Raw genomic sequence first — 17,210 nt, 5'->3', positions numbered from 1 at the left:
AGCAGATTCATCAAATAGAACTGCAAACGAAGAGAGTACCCTGTGAACATCAAATATGTGTGTGTTACAGTAATCAAGGCCCTCTTATTATGAACATTATTGAGAAAGAACACTAATTATGGAGAAAGCCCAGATCCCAGTGTGCTGATTGATGTCAATCACCACGTCAATCACCACGGCAACCACCACGGCCCGCAATGGCCGACCGCTCTAATGGCTTCATGGCCAAGTGCAAGACGATGCTTTGCCCGATGTCCTTAATACCACAAAAAATACACCAACTAGCATTATGAGCTACAATGCTAACATGAAAGAGATCATGGATCAGCGCATCTGGAGAAGGCCGACTGTTCTGCTCCACACTGATGCGAGACGGCTTATAGAGCTCTGTCCGGAGATAAAAGGAGTTTCTCCTTGTTGTTAAACATCCAGAATACAACCAACTAAACGACGATCAGTTTTTTGACTAAAACTCCATGGTAACCCATTTTGCAGACATGGTGCTCGCATAGTCCTGGCAGGAGGCGATGAGGGTATTCGTATTAATGTCACCTGACTGGGTTTCAGGGATGAGGGTTTTTTTCTAAAGAGGACATCTTCGTTTTTCACCGTTTTAATATCTCCTCGGTAGGAGATCAGATCTCCTGGATCTTACTTGGTTCACGTGGTCTGATCTCCTGGACCTTACTTGGTTCATGTGGTCTGATCTCCTGGACCTTACTTGGTTCATGTGGTCTGATCTCCTGGACCTTACTTGGTTCATGTGGTCTGATCTCCTGGACCTTACTTGGTTCATGTGGTCAGATCTCCTGGACCTTACTTGGTTCATGTGGTCTGATCTCCTGGACCTTACTTGGTTCATGTGGTCTGATCTCCTGGACCTTACTTGGTTCACGTGGTCTGATCTCCTGGACCTTACTTGGTTCATGTGGTCTGATCTCCTGGACCTTACTTGGTTCACGTGGTCTGATCTCCTGGACCTTACTTGGTTCATGTGGTCTGATCTCCTGGACCTTACTTGGTCGTGGTGGAAGCTGCACTTCATTCATTTCAATAAGACGATGATAAAGTGAAATAAGTGCAAAGCAGACATTTCATAACTTTTTAACATGGACAATTAAAAAGTACAATGATGACATGAAAACTTCCACTACGCAGTGTGTTGGTGTCTGAGGCATCATAGGGTCATATTTCATCATCTCATGATATCTGAAACAACACAACTCTAAAAACGTAGACCCTTGCATTTGTTTAACCAGTGTTGGTTTTGTTCTCAATGCATAGTTATAATGTCATTATTTCTCCCCTTGAAGTGCACAGAGTAAAACAGCAGCACACTGCATGAACCATCAGACAGCAAGTGTAGAGAAACAGACCCTGACTGAAATAAAGCCTGTAGGCTATATTTCAATACCAACACAGTCCAAAGGAGACAAACAAGAGCTCATCTATTATTCAAGAAGTCTGAACAGAACCTAGAACAACCATAGAAACTTAAAGGTACTTTTGAATTATAGATAAGCTACAATCTGGTGCAAACATGCATTAGGTTATACAACTGAACTCACCCAATGTAGGTCTTGGAGGTTCTGCCCTCCCCAGTAAACATACATCTGGCAGCAATGGTGTCGCCATACTTCACCTCCACCTCCTCGTTAGCCGGATAGAAAGCCTGTAGAGAAAAGACATTCACTGTTGAGCAATGAGCAAACTAATTAATGACATCTTTACTCAGCAATACAAAAGAATAGAGATGGAACTATGACCCATTTAATTACTAACACTAGCATTGTTTATAATTTTGTTGCTGTTGGTATCAAAATGGGTTTAGAAAATTTCTGGTATCGTGATATCCCTTAGCGATATTAGCCACCTGTTTAAATGTAGTAGCATCTTGCTTTGTGTTGCTAGTGCGTTTTAACATTCAAAGCTCCAAAGAACTAGACAATACTAGTAAAGGAACTGTGGGGTGAGTACAGTGACGAAGACAGTGAGGACCAGGAAAAACTCCTTGGACTCGAGAAGAGTAGAAGAACAACTGTCATCACGCACAACTGTGAATTTATAGCTCCCATATCATTAATTCATCATATGCACATGTAAAACATCATTTCAGTCTCAGTCATCATCATTAAACATTCATTTCATTGCTATGCCGATGATACTCAGTTATATCTGTCGATCAACCCAGACGAAATCAACCAGGTCGCTAAACTTCAAGCATGTCTTCAAGACATCAAAACCTGGATGACCTGCAACTTCCTGCTGCTGAACTCAGACAAGACTGACGTTATTCTACTCGGCCCAGAACACCTCAGAGTTTATAGTACCATATTACCCCACTAGAGAGTTTATAGTACCATATTACCCCACTAGAGAGTTTATAGTACCATATTACCCCACTAGAGAGTTTATAGTACCATATTACCCTACTAGAGAACTCATAGTACCATATTACCCCACTAGAGAGTTTATAGTACCATATTACCCCACTAGAGAGCTCATAGTACCATATTACCCCACTAGAGAGTTTATAGTACCATATTACCCCACTAGAGAGCTCATAGTACCATATTACCCCACTAGAGAGTTTATAGTACCATATTACCCCACTAGAGAGTTTATAGTACCATATTACCCCACTAGAGAGTTTATAGTACCATATTACCCCACTAGAGAGTTTATAGTACCATATTACCCCACTAGAGAGCAAACCAGGGACATTCAGATTATTCGGCATGCATGCACCTTCAACCCTCAGGATGTGATGACGTACCTGTGGGAGCTGAGGGGATTGTCTCCCAATCAGGTTCCACTTCCCGTCTCGGATCCTGTAGCCACTGACCACTTTACCTGTGACAAAAATACGTATCCAGGTTATCAGTGAAACTAAATAAGATGACTGTGAGACTGCTGAATTCTCTGGTATGACTCACCGAGGTGGTGTGTGTGGGTCCTGAAGCCAAATGGGTGGATGGGATATGAAGTGTAATCACAGGCCATGTCTGCATTTGTAACTAGAAAATAAATGAGTTGATGTCAAGGCAGGCCCACTCTTTGACCCCTGTACCCGTCTGGCACTGCTCTAGTATTATGCATCGCATCAGCAACATTTGAATGTGGACTATTGGACTCAGACATTTTGGGAGGAAAGTGTGTTATACACATATTGCAGTGGCGGGCCGTGGATTTTCTACATGCGCCAGCTGTTCGCTATAACTTTGTGATTCTGTTTAGGCCAGCAGAGAAGGCTTAGCAGATGATGTCAATGCCAATATTCACTCCTGTTATAACGACGCCTGTTGGCAACAGATAGTCACAGTCGCTGTTGTGTAGTTTTGGCCATTTCCACTCTGTAATTTAACAAACTCCTCCTGGAGATTTAACTTGATCTACTTCAACCGTTGCGATTACAACTTATTACAAGTTTGAGCTTTCATGAAATGGCGGAGAATGTATGAGATTTATTATGAGCCATTGAACAAAAGCTGCTGGTACCTGGCTGTACTTGGTTCAACCTGCTGCAAACTGGACATTCTTCATAACAATCCAAGCCTGAGTTCATATTAATGTAAACATTGACTTATGTCACAATGCCCCCTAGTGGCTACAGGAAGTTGGTGTTATGTGAAAAACATCCATCTTACATGAAATTTACAACATATTGCATTTCTATATTCTTATAAACAAGTTATATTGTAATGCTTGGTATGCACCCTGGCAGCTTATGTACATTCAAAGTACTTGTCCTTATGTCCTTATGTCCTTATGCCCTTACAGAAGTGGTTCCTAAAACCCTAATACACCTAAATTCCTGCACATTTCAGTCTAGTAGAACATACACCAAACATACCTCTTTTTCCTGGAAGGATAACTGTGTCCACAGACATTAGCAGGTATATGCCAGCAATGAACGGCTGCCTGTGAGGAGGAGGATGTTTTTAAGTAAAACATGTTTACTGACTTCTCCTTTCTTTTCAGGTCTATATGTACGTCATGTAGCATCACAGAGAAGGTCATGCTGTCAGTGAATACTTACAGTTTGGAAGTCATTCTTAAGGTAACTCCTGAGCAGTCTTTATGATGGTCTGCAGAACAAAAGTCATCATTGTTTTCATCTGAATGAGCACTAGAACCAAAGTTTACATATCGTGGTGCTTCATTTAGCGTCATAGCAGAAGAACATTAACACTGATTGAACACCCAGAAAAAAAGGTGCTGCATTTTCCCTTCAACTTCCATGAGGACTCACCTTTGAAAGCGCTGACGTCTCCATAATGGATCTGCAGCACGAGGTGGGACATTCCAGAATTTCTTCCAACTTTAAAACCAACATCTAAAAGACAACAGAAAGAAGAATGACACATGGAGATGACACCAACCGAGGGAACAGATAGAAAGATGTACATAAAACCAATACTTGATGATCCAGGATCTTTCTTTACCTCAAGTATTTTATATACTATATTCTAGCAGTAAGGTCTGTAGAGTATGAAGGCTAAAGAGGAACACGTGTGTGTGTGTGTGTGTGTGTGTGTGTGTGTGTGTGTGTGTGTGTGTGTGTGTGTGTGTGTGTGTCTTTCATGAAGGGTTACTTGTTTGCTGCTAGTCAACATTAACCCGTTGAAAACTGTGGAGCCCATATGCCAGATATTGCTATAACAACTGTATAATTCACTTCTTCATTTACTCATAACCAGTAACATATAGACTGATATCTACACATCTGAACACACGGCTCTCATTACACTCTTTTGTTACAACACAACATTATTTAAACAGCCCTAGTGGTTGCAGAGATACACCTTTTATAGTTTGGGTATGACATTTTCGAGCAAAGGCCTAAAAACAGGTGTTTTCAAAAGGACAACTTGATTTTCACACTTATTTAGCCGACATCGTCCCACTACTCTTGTTACTGTGATCTCAGAGCGCAGTGTAGCGCCCCCTGCTGGACGGCTGCAGCAGCGCTCCGTGCCTCAGACCTCGGTCCTGACAACGGAGCGACTATAAGACATGAAGGATATGTGGACTAATGCAGATCTCTGCAGGCTACTGACTCTCATATCAGGTCCGCTGGGGCGGCAGAAATAAAACAACCCCTTTATCAGAATCTGCATATATTTCAATATGTTTGGTCTAAAGGAAACGCCTAATTGTTTTAGAATATAACTCCCGGGACATCCTCTCTTTGCAGCTTTGGTGATCGTTCCATCTTCAGGAATCATATGAATACGGTGCACGTCTTTAAGTGTTGATATCGTTTCAGTATAATATAATTTCAAATCATTTTATGTGCTTTTATGTTTATTTATATTTAATGTAGGGAGTGCACAGTGCACTGGGGCTATTTAGTCACAGAACTGGAACTCCCCATTGAGCTGCTGGGTTGAGGAGTCGGTAGAAGATGTTCATGGTTGTCTCCCTGGAGAGACTTACCTTTGGGTAATCTAGTGGGCGGGGCGTTCCGAGCCCAGGCATACATGATGGAGGCTTCATCCTTACACGTGCCCTGTACGCTGCCACAGTCCCTGGAGAGAGAAACAACCAATCAATGGCAGTCAGAGAGCAACACTGACAGCGCCCCCTGGGTGGAAGAAGACCTGCAGGCTGAGACAGACTCTCAAGGACAAGTAGGACTTTTCTGGACCTGGACATGGTTCAATGTGTTGAATGTGACTGTGCCAAACTAAGTTTGGAAGGAAGACACTTCACATCAGTCATTTGTTGAATGTCCCAAAGCCGCTCATCCATTGTGACGTCTATCCATCTGGAAAGCTTTCCCTCAGGCGCTGCTCTACAAGCTTCTCCTAACCTCCAGTTCTCAACCCTGCTGTTGTCACTACACGTCATCCTGGATGCTGTTTAACCAGATGTGAAATGTTGTGTAATACTTACTAATACAAAACAATGAAACAACTGCTGTAAAAGCCTGCAGGCTGTGACAGGGTGTGCTGTTGATACTGGGAGGACCATGACTGACTGGGACATTACCAGTAGCTGCTGGTGGACACTGGAGTCTGGCAGCCGAACAGCAGCATGTGGTGAACCGTGTCCATGCTGGCGTGAGGCAGGAAGTCCACTGAGGAAGAGAAGCAGTGTGGTCAACACGTGTGAAGAGGAGCTGCACACTAAAGAGATGACAGCTGGGTTGAACAACATGAGTGTTCCCGCCGGGTCAAGGCCACAGGGCAGGAAACACATGAAGCCTTCAGACTGACGTCCAGACAGCGCTGCATCAGGCTGGACCAGGGAGAAGAAAATCACCTACATCCCCAAAACCTGCTTCATAAAATAAAGTCCATGTTGTTCATGTACATCACACACAGTGTATACTGCTGCTGTGACTTCTGTTCTTACTCATAGCGGTTCTACGTATTCTTCTACAATGTGCTGCTTCTACTTTACACTGATTGTGCAATATCGCTATCACATTTTTGTGCCTTATTTTTTGTGCAATACTGTCTCTATACTTTGGTGCCTTATTTTTTTTCCTTAAGTTTATTATAATTGTGTGTTAGGAGGACCCAGCAAAACAAGTTTTTCATTGCACAGAGTAACTGTCTGTTATCTGTGCAATGACAATAAATATCTTGAATGTAATCTACTGCTGCTCTCACTCATACATCTCTGTACATCTACCAGAGAGACCATCTGTCCATGAAGTGATCTTCAACTCAAAGTATTAGAGATGTAGAGAGGTAGAGATGTAGAGATGTAGAGAGGTAGAGATGTAGAGAGGTAGAGATGTAGAGATGTAGAGATGTAGAGATGTAGAGATGTAGATATGTAGAGAGGTAGAGAGGTAGAGATGTAGAGATGTAGATATGTAGAGAGGTAGAGATGTAGAGATGTAGATATGTAGAGATGTAGAGAGGTAGAGAGGTAGAGATGTAGAGATGTAGAGATGTAGATATGTAGAGAGGTAGAGAGGTAGATATGTAGAGAGGTAGAGAGGTAGAGATGTAGAGATGTAGATATGTAGAGAGGTAGAGATGTAGAGATGTAGAGAGGTAGAGATGTAGAGAGGTAGAGATGTAGAGATGTAAAGAGGTAGATATGTAGAGATGTAGAGATGTAGAGAGGTAGAGAGGTAGAGATGTAGAGATGTAGAGAGGTAGAGAGGTAGAGAGGTAGATATGTAGAGAGGTAGATATGTAGAGAGGTAGAGAGGTAGAGATGTATATATGTAGAGAGGTAGATATGTAGAGAGGTAGAGAGGTAGAGATGTAGAGATGTAGAGAGGTAGAGATGTAGAGAGGTAGAGAGGTAGAGATGTAGAGATGTAGAGATGTAGAGAGGTAGAGAGGTAGATATGTAGAGAGGTAGAGATGTAGAGAGGTAGAGATGTAGAGATGTAGAGAGGTAGAGAGGTAGAGATGTAGAGAGGTAGATATGTAGAGATGTAGAGAGGTAGAGAGGTAGAGATGTAGAGAGGTAGATATGTAGAGATGTAGAGAGGTAGAGAGGTAGAGATGTAGAGATGTAGATATGTAGAGAGGTAGAGAGGTAGAGAGGTAGAGATGTAGAGAGGTAGAGAGGTAGAGATGTAGAGAGGTAGAGATGTAGAGATGTAAAGAGGTAGATATGTAGAGATGTAGAGAGGTAGAGAGGTAGATATGTAGAGATGTAGATATGTAGAGATGTAGAGATGTAGAGATGTAGAGAGGTAGAGAGGTAGAGATGTAGAGAGGTAGATATGTAGAGAGGTAGAGAGGTAGAGATGTAGAGAGGTAGAGATGTAGAGATGTAGAGATGTAGATATGTAGAGAGGTAGAGAGGTAGAGATGTAGATATGTAGAGAGGTAGAGAGGTAGAGATGTAGAGATGTAGAGAGGTAGAGAGGTAGATATGTAGAGAGGTAGAGAGGTAGATATGTAGAGATGTAGAGATGTAGAGAGGTAGATATGTAGAGAGGTAGAGAGGTAGAGATGTAGAGATGTAGAGATGTAGATATGTAGAGATGTAGATATGTAGATATGTAGAGAGGTAGAGATGTAGAGAGGTAGAGAGGTAGAGAGGTAGAGAGGTAGATATGTAGAGAAATTTAGAGGTGTAGAGGTGTAGAGAGGTAGAGAGGTAGAGATGTAGATATGTAGAGATGTAGAGATGTAGAGGTGTAAAGAGGTAGAGGTGTAAAGAGGTAGAGGTGTAGATATGTAGAGAGGTAGAGAGGTAGATATGTAGAGATGTAGAGGTGTAGATATGTAGAGAGGTAGAGATGTAGAGAGGTAGATATGTAGAGAGGTAGATATGTAGAGAGGTAGATATGTAGAGAGGTAGAGATGTAGAGGTGTAGAGATGTAGAGGTGTAGAGAGGTAGATATGTAGAGAGGTAGAGGTGTAGAGAGGTAGAGAGGTAGAGGTGTAGAGAGGTAGATATGTAGAGAGGTAGATATGTAGAGAGGTAGATATGTAGAGAGGTAGAGATGTAAAGGTGTAGAGATGTAGAGGTGTAGAGGGGTAGAGAGGTAGATATGTAGAGAGGTAGAGGTGTAGAGAGGTAGATATGTAGAGAGGTAGAGAGGTAGATATGTAGAGATGTAGAGGTGTAGAGATGTAGAGAGGTAGAGAGGTAGATATGTAGAGAGGTAGAGGTGTAGAGAGGTAGAGAGGTAGAGAGGTAGAGAGATTTAGAGGTGTAGAGGTGTAGAGAGGTAGAGGTGTAGAGGTAGATATGTAGAGCGATTTAGAGGTGTAGAGAGGTAGAGGTGTAGAGGTAGATATGTAGATAGATTTAGAGGTGTAGAGGTGTAGAGAGGTAGAGATGTAGAGGTGTAGAGAGGTAGAGAGGTAGAGGTGTAGAGAGGTAGAGGTGTAGAGGTAGATATGTAGAGAGATTTAGAGGTGTAGAGAGGTAGAGATGTAGAGGTGTAGAGAGGTAGAGGTGTAGAGAGGTAGAGATGTAGATAGATTTAGAGGTGTAGAGGTGTAGAGAGGTAGAGATGTAGATAGATTTAGAGGTGTAGAGGTGTAGAGAGGTAGAGATGTAGATAGATTTAGAGGTGTAGAGGTGTAGAGAGGTAGAGATGTACTCACCAACATAAGCGTCTCGACTCGTTGGCAGAGGAAACGCTGTGCACAGGTAAGTGTCCGACTGAAACATTACAGAAACAAGTCATCAGTTTCTGAAACGACATGTCATGATGCTGCTTCAGGACATGTTATAATGCTGCTTCAGGACATGTTATAATGCTGCTTCAGGACATGTTATAATGCTGCTTCAGGACATGTCATGATGCTGCTTCAGGACATGTTATGATGCTGCTTCAGGACATGTCATGATGCTGCTTCAGGACATGTCATGATGCTGCTTCAGGACATGTTATAATGCTGCTTCAGGACATGTTATAATGCTGCTTCAGGACATGTCATGATGCTGCTTCAGGACATGTCATGATGCTGCTTCAGGACATGTCCTGATGCTGCTTCAGGACATGTCATGATGCTGCTTCAGGACATGTTATGATGCTGCTTCAGGACATGTTATGATGCTGCTTCAGGACATGTTATGATGCTGCTTCAGGACATGTCATGATGCTGCTTCAGGACATGTTATAATGCTGCTTCAGGACATGTTATAATGCTGCTTCAGGACATGTCATGATGCTGCTTCAGGACATGTCATGATGCTGCTTCAGGACATGTCATGATGCTGCTTCAGGACATGTTATAATGCTGCTTCAGGACATGTTATAATGCTGCTTCAGGACATGTTATGATGCTGCTTCAGGACATGTTATGATGCTGCTTCAGGACATGTTATAATGCTGCTTCAGGACATGTTATAATGCTGCTTCAGGACATGTTATAATGCTGCTTAAGGACATGTCATGATGCTGCTTCAGGACATGTTATGATGCTGCTTCAGGACATGTCATGATGCTGCTTCAGGACATGTTATGATGCTGCTTCAGGACATGTTATAATGCTGCTTCAGGACATGTTAAAATGCTGCTTCAGGACATGTTAAAATGCTGCTTCAGGACATGTCATGATGCTGCTTCAGGACATGTCATGATGCTGCTTCAGGACATGTCATGATGCTGCTTCAGGACATGTCATGATGCTGCTTCAGGACATGTTATAATGCTGCTTCAGGACATGTGATGATGCTGCTTCAGGACATGTGATGATGCTGCTTCAGGACATGTCATGATGCTGCTTCAGGACATGTCATGATGCTGCTTCAGGACATGTCATGATGCTGCTTCAGGACATGTCATGATGCTGCTTCAGGACATGTCATGATGCTGCTTCAGGACATGTCATGATGCTGCTTCAGGACATGTTATGATGCTGCTTCAGGACATGTTATGATGCTGCTTCAGGACATGTTATGATGCTGCTTCAGGACATGTGATGATGCTGCTTCAGGACATGTCATGATGCTGCTTCAGGACATGTCATGATGCTGCTTCAGGACATGTCATGATGCTGCTTCAGGACATGTTATGATGCTGCTTCAGGACATGTTATGATGCTGCTTCAGGACATGTCATGATGCTGCTTCAGGACATGTCATGATGCTGCTTCAGGACATGTCATGATGCTGCTTCGGGACATGTCATGATGCTGCTTCGGGACATGTCATGATGCTGCTTCGGGACATGTTATGATGCTGCTTCGGGACATGTCATGATGCTGCTTCAGGACATGTCATGATGCTGCTTCAGGACATGTTATAATGCTGCTTCAGGACATGTTATGATGCTGCTTCAGGACATGTCATGATGCTGCTTCAGGACATGTCATGATGCTGCTTCAGGACATGTTATAATGCTGCTTCAGGACATGTTATAATGCTGCTTCAGGACATGTTATGATGCTGCTTCAGGACATGTCATGATGCTGCTTCAGGACATGTTATGATGCTGCTTCAGGACATGTTATGATGCTGCTTCAGGACATGTGATGATGCTGCTTCAGGACATGTCATGATGCTGCTTCAGGACATGTTATAATGCTGCTTCAGGACATGTGATGATGCTGCTTCAGGACATGTGATGATGCTGCTTCAGGACATGTGATGATGCTGCTTCAGGACATGTTATGAGTCACATTAAGAAGAACCCACCTGATGAGATATGTCTGGCTCTGGTTATGTCTCCTTTCACATGTTGAGGTTTATTTTATGATACTGTGAAATAGTCTAGGACCGATTGAGATCTGAATGTTTATTCATTGTATTATTATTGTGATGTGCAGACGTATAACTTAAACCCAACAGGAGATCTAATTGGCTTTATTCTCCATTTCCATCCCAACTCCCTCTGGACATTTCACCAGATGGACTTCCACTCGGCTCAGTTGCATCTTAAGACCTTTGCGATGCTACATTGAAAAGGTTTTCAGTTTTGGTGGAACTATGTTGCTGTGACAGCGAAAAAGTGCCTTTGAAATATGAAATATATGAACAAATAAGGAGGCATTATATTCAATACATGTTGTCAAAGGACAAACAAGCCAAAGAGGGTGTTTCCATTGTGGTCGTGTGTGAGTGTGTGTTAAGATAATGACTTCTCTGCATGATCAATTTAAACGCTTCATGTTACGTCACTGCACCTTTATAGAGTTGTTTGTTTAATCATGTGTGTGGAGTAAAATATTCTTTGAACTATAAATGCACGGATGTTCCCTTTAAGTCCTCCTGCTCCATTAAGCACATTGGACCTACAGTCTGTTGTACATTTCCTTTTAAGATGAGTCTAAGAGAGAGACGACTAACAGAACTACAGTCCATGCTCACATGACTGGACAAACGATAACTGTCTCATTTCTGGCCAAAAGTTATGAGTAGACAAGGAAAATAGGATTTGTAATTATCATATTAAAGATTAAATTAAAAGATACTATTTCATTGTAAATCCTAGAATTGACTCATTAACAATCCTCAGGACATCAGTATTGAATCTGCAAACTGGTTTCAGTCAGCCGGCCGTCAGAAATCTTTATGAACAACCACAGCACAGGATATAGAGACTTACACGTTTAGCTTGTTCTGCTTGACCACACAGCAGAGGCTGCTTATGCTATTTTAAAGGCCATGATGACAGTAGAATAGTATTGGGGAGGTTACCCCTAGTGGTGAGGAGTGGAAGTGCGGAGATGCAGAGCCCTCAGTGGTTCAGACACACAGACTCACCGCAGCGGGGACAACGCCAGGCATCCGGATATCCAGAGAGAAGTTGTGAGAGCTGGTGAAGACCTGCTGCTTGGTCCTGGACCCACAGTCTCTGGGATCTGACCACACATCCTCCTGAGCCCTGCAGGGACAGAGCAACGGAGTGAGGAACGGAGGTATAGAGGCCACAGACAGACTGCCGCCTCAGGGGTCGGCAACCTGCCGTCCTTAGCCCCTCTGGTGCCGCTCCTTAGCCCCTCTGGAGCAGCTCTTTAGCCCCTCTGGTGCCGCTCCTTAGCCCCTCTGGTGCCGCTCCTTAGCCCCTCTGGAGCAGCTCCTTAGCCCCTCTGGAGCAGCTCTCCTTAGCCCCTCTGGAGCAGCTCCTTAGCCCCTCTGGAGCAGCTCTTTAGCCCCTCTGGAGCAGCTCTTTAGCCCCTCTGGAGCAGCTCTTTAGCCCCTCTGGAGCAGCTCTTTAGCCCCTCTGGAGCAGCTCTTTAGCCCCTCTGGAGCAGCTCTTTAGCCCCTCTGGAGCAGCTCTTTAGTGTCCAGTGGACAATCCTTCAAAGGGAACTCCTCTTATCTTGGAGTTTGAGGTGATATTGTGTCACTGTGAAGCAGCTTCCCTGCAGGTGAATAATCGTGACTCACAGAACTCCACCCTCAGTAAACCATCAACGCCAACGATGCTGTCTGACCCGTCGGCTGATATGTGGCGAGAAATTATTAAACAACAAAACCGGAAATGTTGAATGACTCTTCCAGAACAAACACACAGCATCTGATGAACAGTATCAAGCTGCAGAAGAAGAAGAGCGATTCCTCAACTGCTGCAGCGAACTGAGTGAAACTCCACTCCTGCTGCTGGTTCTGTGGCTCATGAGACACTGAGGCGGCCGCTATGAAGACGATCCCTCCTCCTCCTGCGGAGCTCTAACGTCCGTAGTGAGGACGCTCAGTGAGACCGTAGAGAAAGATATGAGTTTAAAATGTAAAGCTCACGTGAGGAGGACAGATATTGAACCTGCTACCCTGAGGTTACAGGATGAACCCTGGACCACATGAGCCACACATATAGACAGGACTCATCTTCTGCATAGTTGTGTTTTTAATGGACCTCATCACTCTCTCTCTTTGGGCCGGACACACATTTACAACATCTGTGTGAAGTAAACACAAGTTGTGAATGACCAACTCACCAGAGGTTTGAGCATACAGTCATTAATGTGCACAACTAATATTTAGCTAATGCATTCAGTAGGAAAAGATTAGCTGTGGGCAGAAGGACGGACACACACACACACACACACACACACACACACACACACACACACACACACACACACACACACGAGAGAGATGATAACAACTTAAACTTCCCATAAATAGACTTTACATCTCCAACATTCTTTCCAGAACAAAGCGTGTTTCCTGCCTCACCTCTTGACCCGGGACAGAGGGCTCTGGATCCCCCGGCTGTGGCTGCTGCAGGTGAAGGTGAGCAGCACCAACCAGAACACAGGGACTCCCATCATGCATCTGGCCATCACAGCTCGTGTTGCTGCTGCGGCCGGCTGGCAGTGTCCTGCGGGGAAGACTCACTGGGTTATTCACACAACAGAGGACTGGAACACCTGCACACATGCACACATGCACACCTGTACACCTGGACACCTGGACACCTGTACACCTGTACACCTGCACACATGGACACATGGACACATGCACACATGCACACATGCACACCTGCACACCTGCACACATGCACACATGCACACCTGGACACCTGGACACCTGGACACCTGGACACCTGGACACCTGTACACATGGACACATGCACACCTGTACACCTGGACACCTGGACACCTGGACACCTGCACACATGCACACATGCACACCTGGACACCTGGACACCTGGACACCTGTACACCTGCACACCTGCACACATGGACACCTGCACACCTGCACACATGCACACATGCACACCTGTATACATGGACACATGGACACATGGACACATGGACACATGCACACCTGCACACCTGCACACCTGCACACCTGCATACATGCACACATGCACACATGCACACATGCACACCTGCACACCTGCACACCTGTACACATGGACACCTATACACCTGTACACCTGCACACCTATACACCTGCACATCTGGACACCTATACACCTGTACACCTGCACACCTATACACCTATACACCTATACACCTATACACCTGTACACCTGTACACCTGCACACATGCACACCTGGAAACCTGGACACATGCACACCTATACACCTATACACCTGCACACCTGCACACCTGCACACCTATACACCTGTACACCTGCACACCTGCACACCTATACACCTGTACACCTGCACATCTGGACACCTATACACCTGTACATCTGGACACCTATACACCTATACACCTGCACACCTGTACACCTGCACACCTATACACCTGCACATCTGGACACCTATACACCTGTACACCTGCACATCTGGACACCTATACACCTGCACATCTGGACACCTATACACCTATACACCTGCACACCTGTACACCTGCACACCTATACACCTGCACACCTGCACACCTATACACCTGCACATCTGGACACCTATACACCTATACACCTGTACACCTGCACACATGCACACCTGGACACTTGGACACCTGCACACCTGTACACCTATACACCTGCACATCTGGACACCTATACAGCTGTACACCTGCACATCTGCACACCTATACACCTGCACATCTGGACACCTATACACCTGTACACCTGCACATCTGGACACCTATACACCTGTACACCTATACACCTATACACCTGGACACCTATACACCTATACACCTGCACACCTGCACACCTATACACCTGCACACCTGCACACCTGCACACCTATAAACCTGCACATCTGGACACCTATACACCTGTACACCTGCACATCTGGACACCTATACACCTGTACATCTGGACACCTATACACCTGTACACCTGCACATCTGGACACCTATACACCTGCACATCTGGACACCTATACACCTGCACATCTGGACATCTGGACACATTCACACATGCACACCTGTCTCCCTCTGGTAGTCAGAACTAGAGCTCTAGAGCTCTGCTAGCGCGTGGCGTGTGAGCTGCTGGCCGTGGGCCAGGCTCTCTTGTTCTTATCGTAATGAGCACTGTCTGACTTCCTGCTTCACCTCACGTCTCCACACGTCATCTGTGTTTCTGTGTGTGTGTTTCTGTGTGTGTTTCTGTGTGTGTTTCTGTGTGTGTTTCTGTGTGTGTTTGCTCTGTGTGTTTGCTCTGTGTGTGTTTGCTCTGTGTGTGTTTCTGTGTGTGTTTCTGTGTGTGTTTGCTCTGTGTGTGTTTCTGTGTGTGTTTGCTCTGTGTGTGTTTATGTGTGTGTTTCTGTGTGTGTTTCTGTGTGTGTTTGCTCTGTGTGTGTTTCTGTGTGTGTTTGCTCTGTGTGTGTTTCTGTGTGTGTTTGCTCTGTGTGTGTTTGCTCTGTGTGTGTTTCTGTGTGTGTTTCTGTGTGTGTTTCTGTGTGTGTAGCTGAGGAGCTTAGCAATAATAAATCACACCAAAACATAAACACTGAAAGCGTGTGTCGTTATTGGATGCCTGGTGTAGCCTACGGAAGAACTCAGTTCAACAACTTCTCACGTTCTCTATATTTATTTACTAAATGATGACTGACCTCGCTAACCTGAACTTTAATAGACATGAAGAGTAATGGAGAATAACAGCAGAATATAAGGATTTATATTATCACTACTATTAACCTGGAGCTTAGCAACCCTACTTTAATCATTGTAATAACAGTAAAAACACAACAGGAGTTTCATTCAGGAGTTCACAACAAAGACGTAGAGCAATATATATATATATATATATATATATATATATATATATATATATATATATATATATATACGTAGAGAAATATAATGTTGCTCCTGATATCACTAGGAAAGGGGCAAAACATGTCCCCACAATTTCCTCTAATAATTACGATAATGTAATAAACTTAGAAATTAGAAATGCGCCGTCCGCGTTTAAATGAACCTTCTGGACTTCCTGTCATAGCGCCGCTGCTGCACAGCTGTTGCGCAACACACAGGGCAACATGCGGACACGCCGCTGCTCAAAGACGTTAGAAAAAGCTTGATTAAGGTAACAAAACAAATCAATAAATATAATTTTGAATTATAAAAAAATAAAAAAAGTTACAATTTTTAATAGTTGTTTAAAAAATGGAATAACAATGAATTACCATGAAGAAATAAGAATATTATTATATGAATTGAATATGATTGTCTAATTTATGTTTTCTGTAAACACTTTGAATCTGTAGACTACTGCCTAATAGTCTTATTGTTGCCATTTGATGACAATTGCTCATAAGCCTAAATAAGTACATTTATTATTTTGAACAAAGGTTAAATGTTATTTCACAAGTTTCAAAAAGTGCCCCCAATGTGTATTGCAATGCCCCTGGATTTCAGTTGGTGGGGGCAATAATTGCCCCCTCAAAAGTATGTAAATGTCCTACCCTGGTTCTGGTCAGGATCTTGTACAGATTTACAGGAAATGACCGTTAAACAAAAGGTGTGGGTTGGGCTAAACTTCTCAGGAAGGACAAAGGACTTTGAAACTATCATCCCCCAAGATGTGCATCCATTGTTGTTGTAGGGTTGGGTCTGCAGCAGAGGGTTTGCACAGGCAGGGTTCATGCACATTCTGACCAATGGATTTACATGACTTCTCCATGACTTCTCCAGGTTTTCCATGACCGTAAGAACCCTGCACAGGCTTCCACAGGTGTGTGTGACAGAGAAAAGGTGACTCCAGGACTGTGAGGTCTCAGGTCTGCATGGCTCTCTTCACACTGCACCAAAAGGTTTCTCTCAGAGGTGTGTTCATTCATGGCATAGCTTCTGTCTGCACAGAGCGGTCTAACAGGCCGTTCCCTGGCTGTCAGCCCGTCTCTGTGTGTGTGATGTGCTGCTCACGCTACTGCCACACACACACACACACACACACAACAAGAAGGAACACACA

General features: G+C 44.0%; 1 protein-coding gene across 1 annotated transcript in view; it reads right to left on the bottom strand.

The window, feature by feature from the left end:
* pam (peptidylglycine alpha-amidating monooxygenase) overlaps positions 1-14,739 on the bottom strand; it is a gene marked incomplete at its 5' end in the record, with an annotated part of 32,687 nt that extends 17,948 nt beyond the window's left edge. The window contains 13 exons of the mRNA XM_079234858.1: positions 1,569-1,672; positions 2,777-2,853; positions 2,937-3,017; positions 3,854-3,921; positions 4,040-4,088; positions 4,253-4,336; positions 5,440-5,531; positions 5,995-6,082; positions 9,040-9,097; positions 12,146-12,266; positions 13,562-13,706; positions 14,228-14,235; positions 14,684-14,739. Coding sequence (XP_079090984.1) covers positions 1,569-1,672; positions 2,777-2,853; positions 2,937-3,017; positions 3,854-3,921; positions 4,040-4,088; positions 4,253-4,336; positions 5,440-5,531; positions 5,995-6,082; positions 9,040-9,097; positions 12,146-12,266; positions 13,562-13,706; positions 14,228-14,235; positions 14,684-14,739 — 1,031 coding nt within the window. The remainder of the gene's footprint in view (positions 1-1,568; positions 1,673-2,776; positions 2,854-2,936; positions 3,018-3,853; positions 3,922-4,039; positions 4,089-4,252; positions 4,337-5,439; positions 5,532-5,994; positions 6,083-9,039; positions 9,098-12,145; positions 12,267-13,561; positions 13,707-14,227; positions 14,236-14,683) is intronic.
* Between the last annotated feature and the right edge of the window lie 2,471 nt (positions 14,740-17,210).

Source organism: Taurulus bubalis, assembly GCF_910589615.1.
Source record: "Taurulus bubalis genome assembly, chromosome: 19".
NCBI classification, from domain to species: Eukaryota; Metazoa; Chordata; class Actinopteri; order Perciformes; family Cottidae; genus Taurulus; species Taurulus bubalis.
This window is presented reverse-complemented; position numbering and strand designations above follow the sequence as displayed.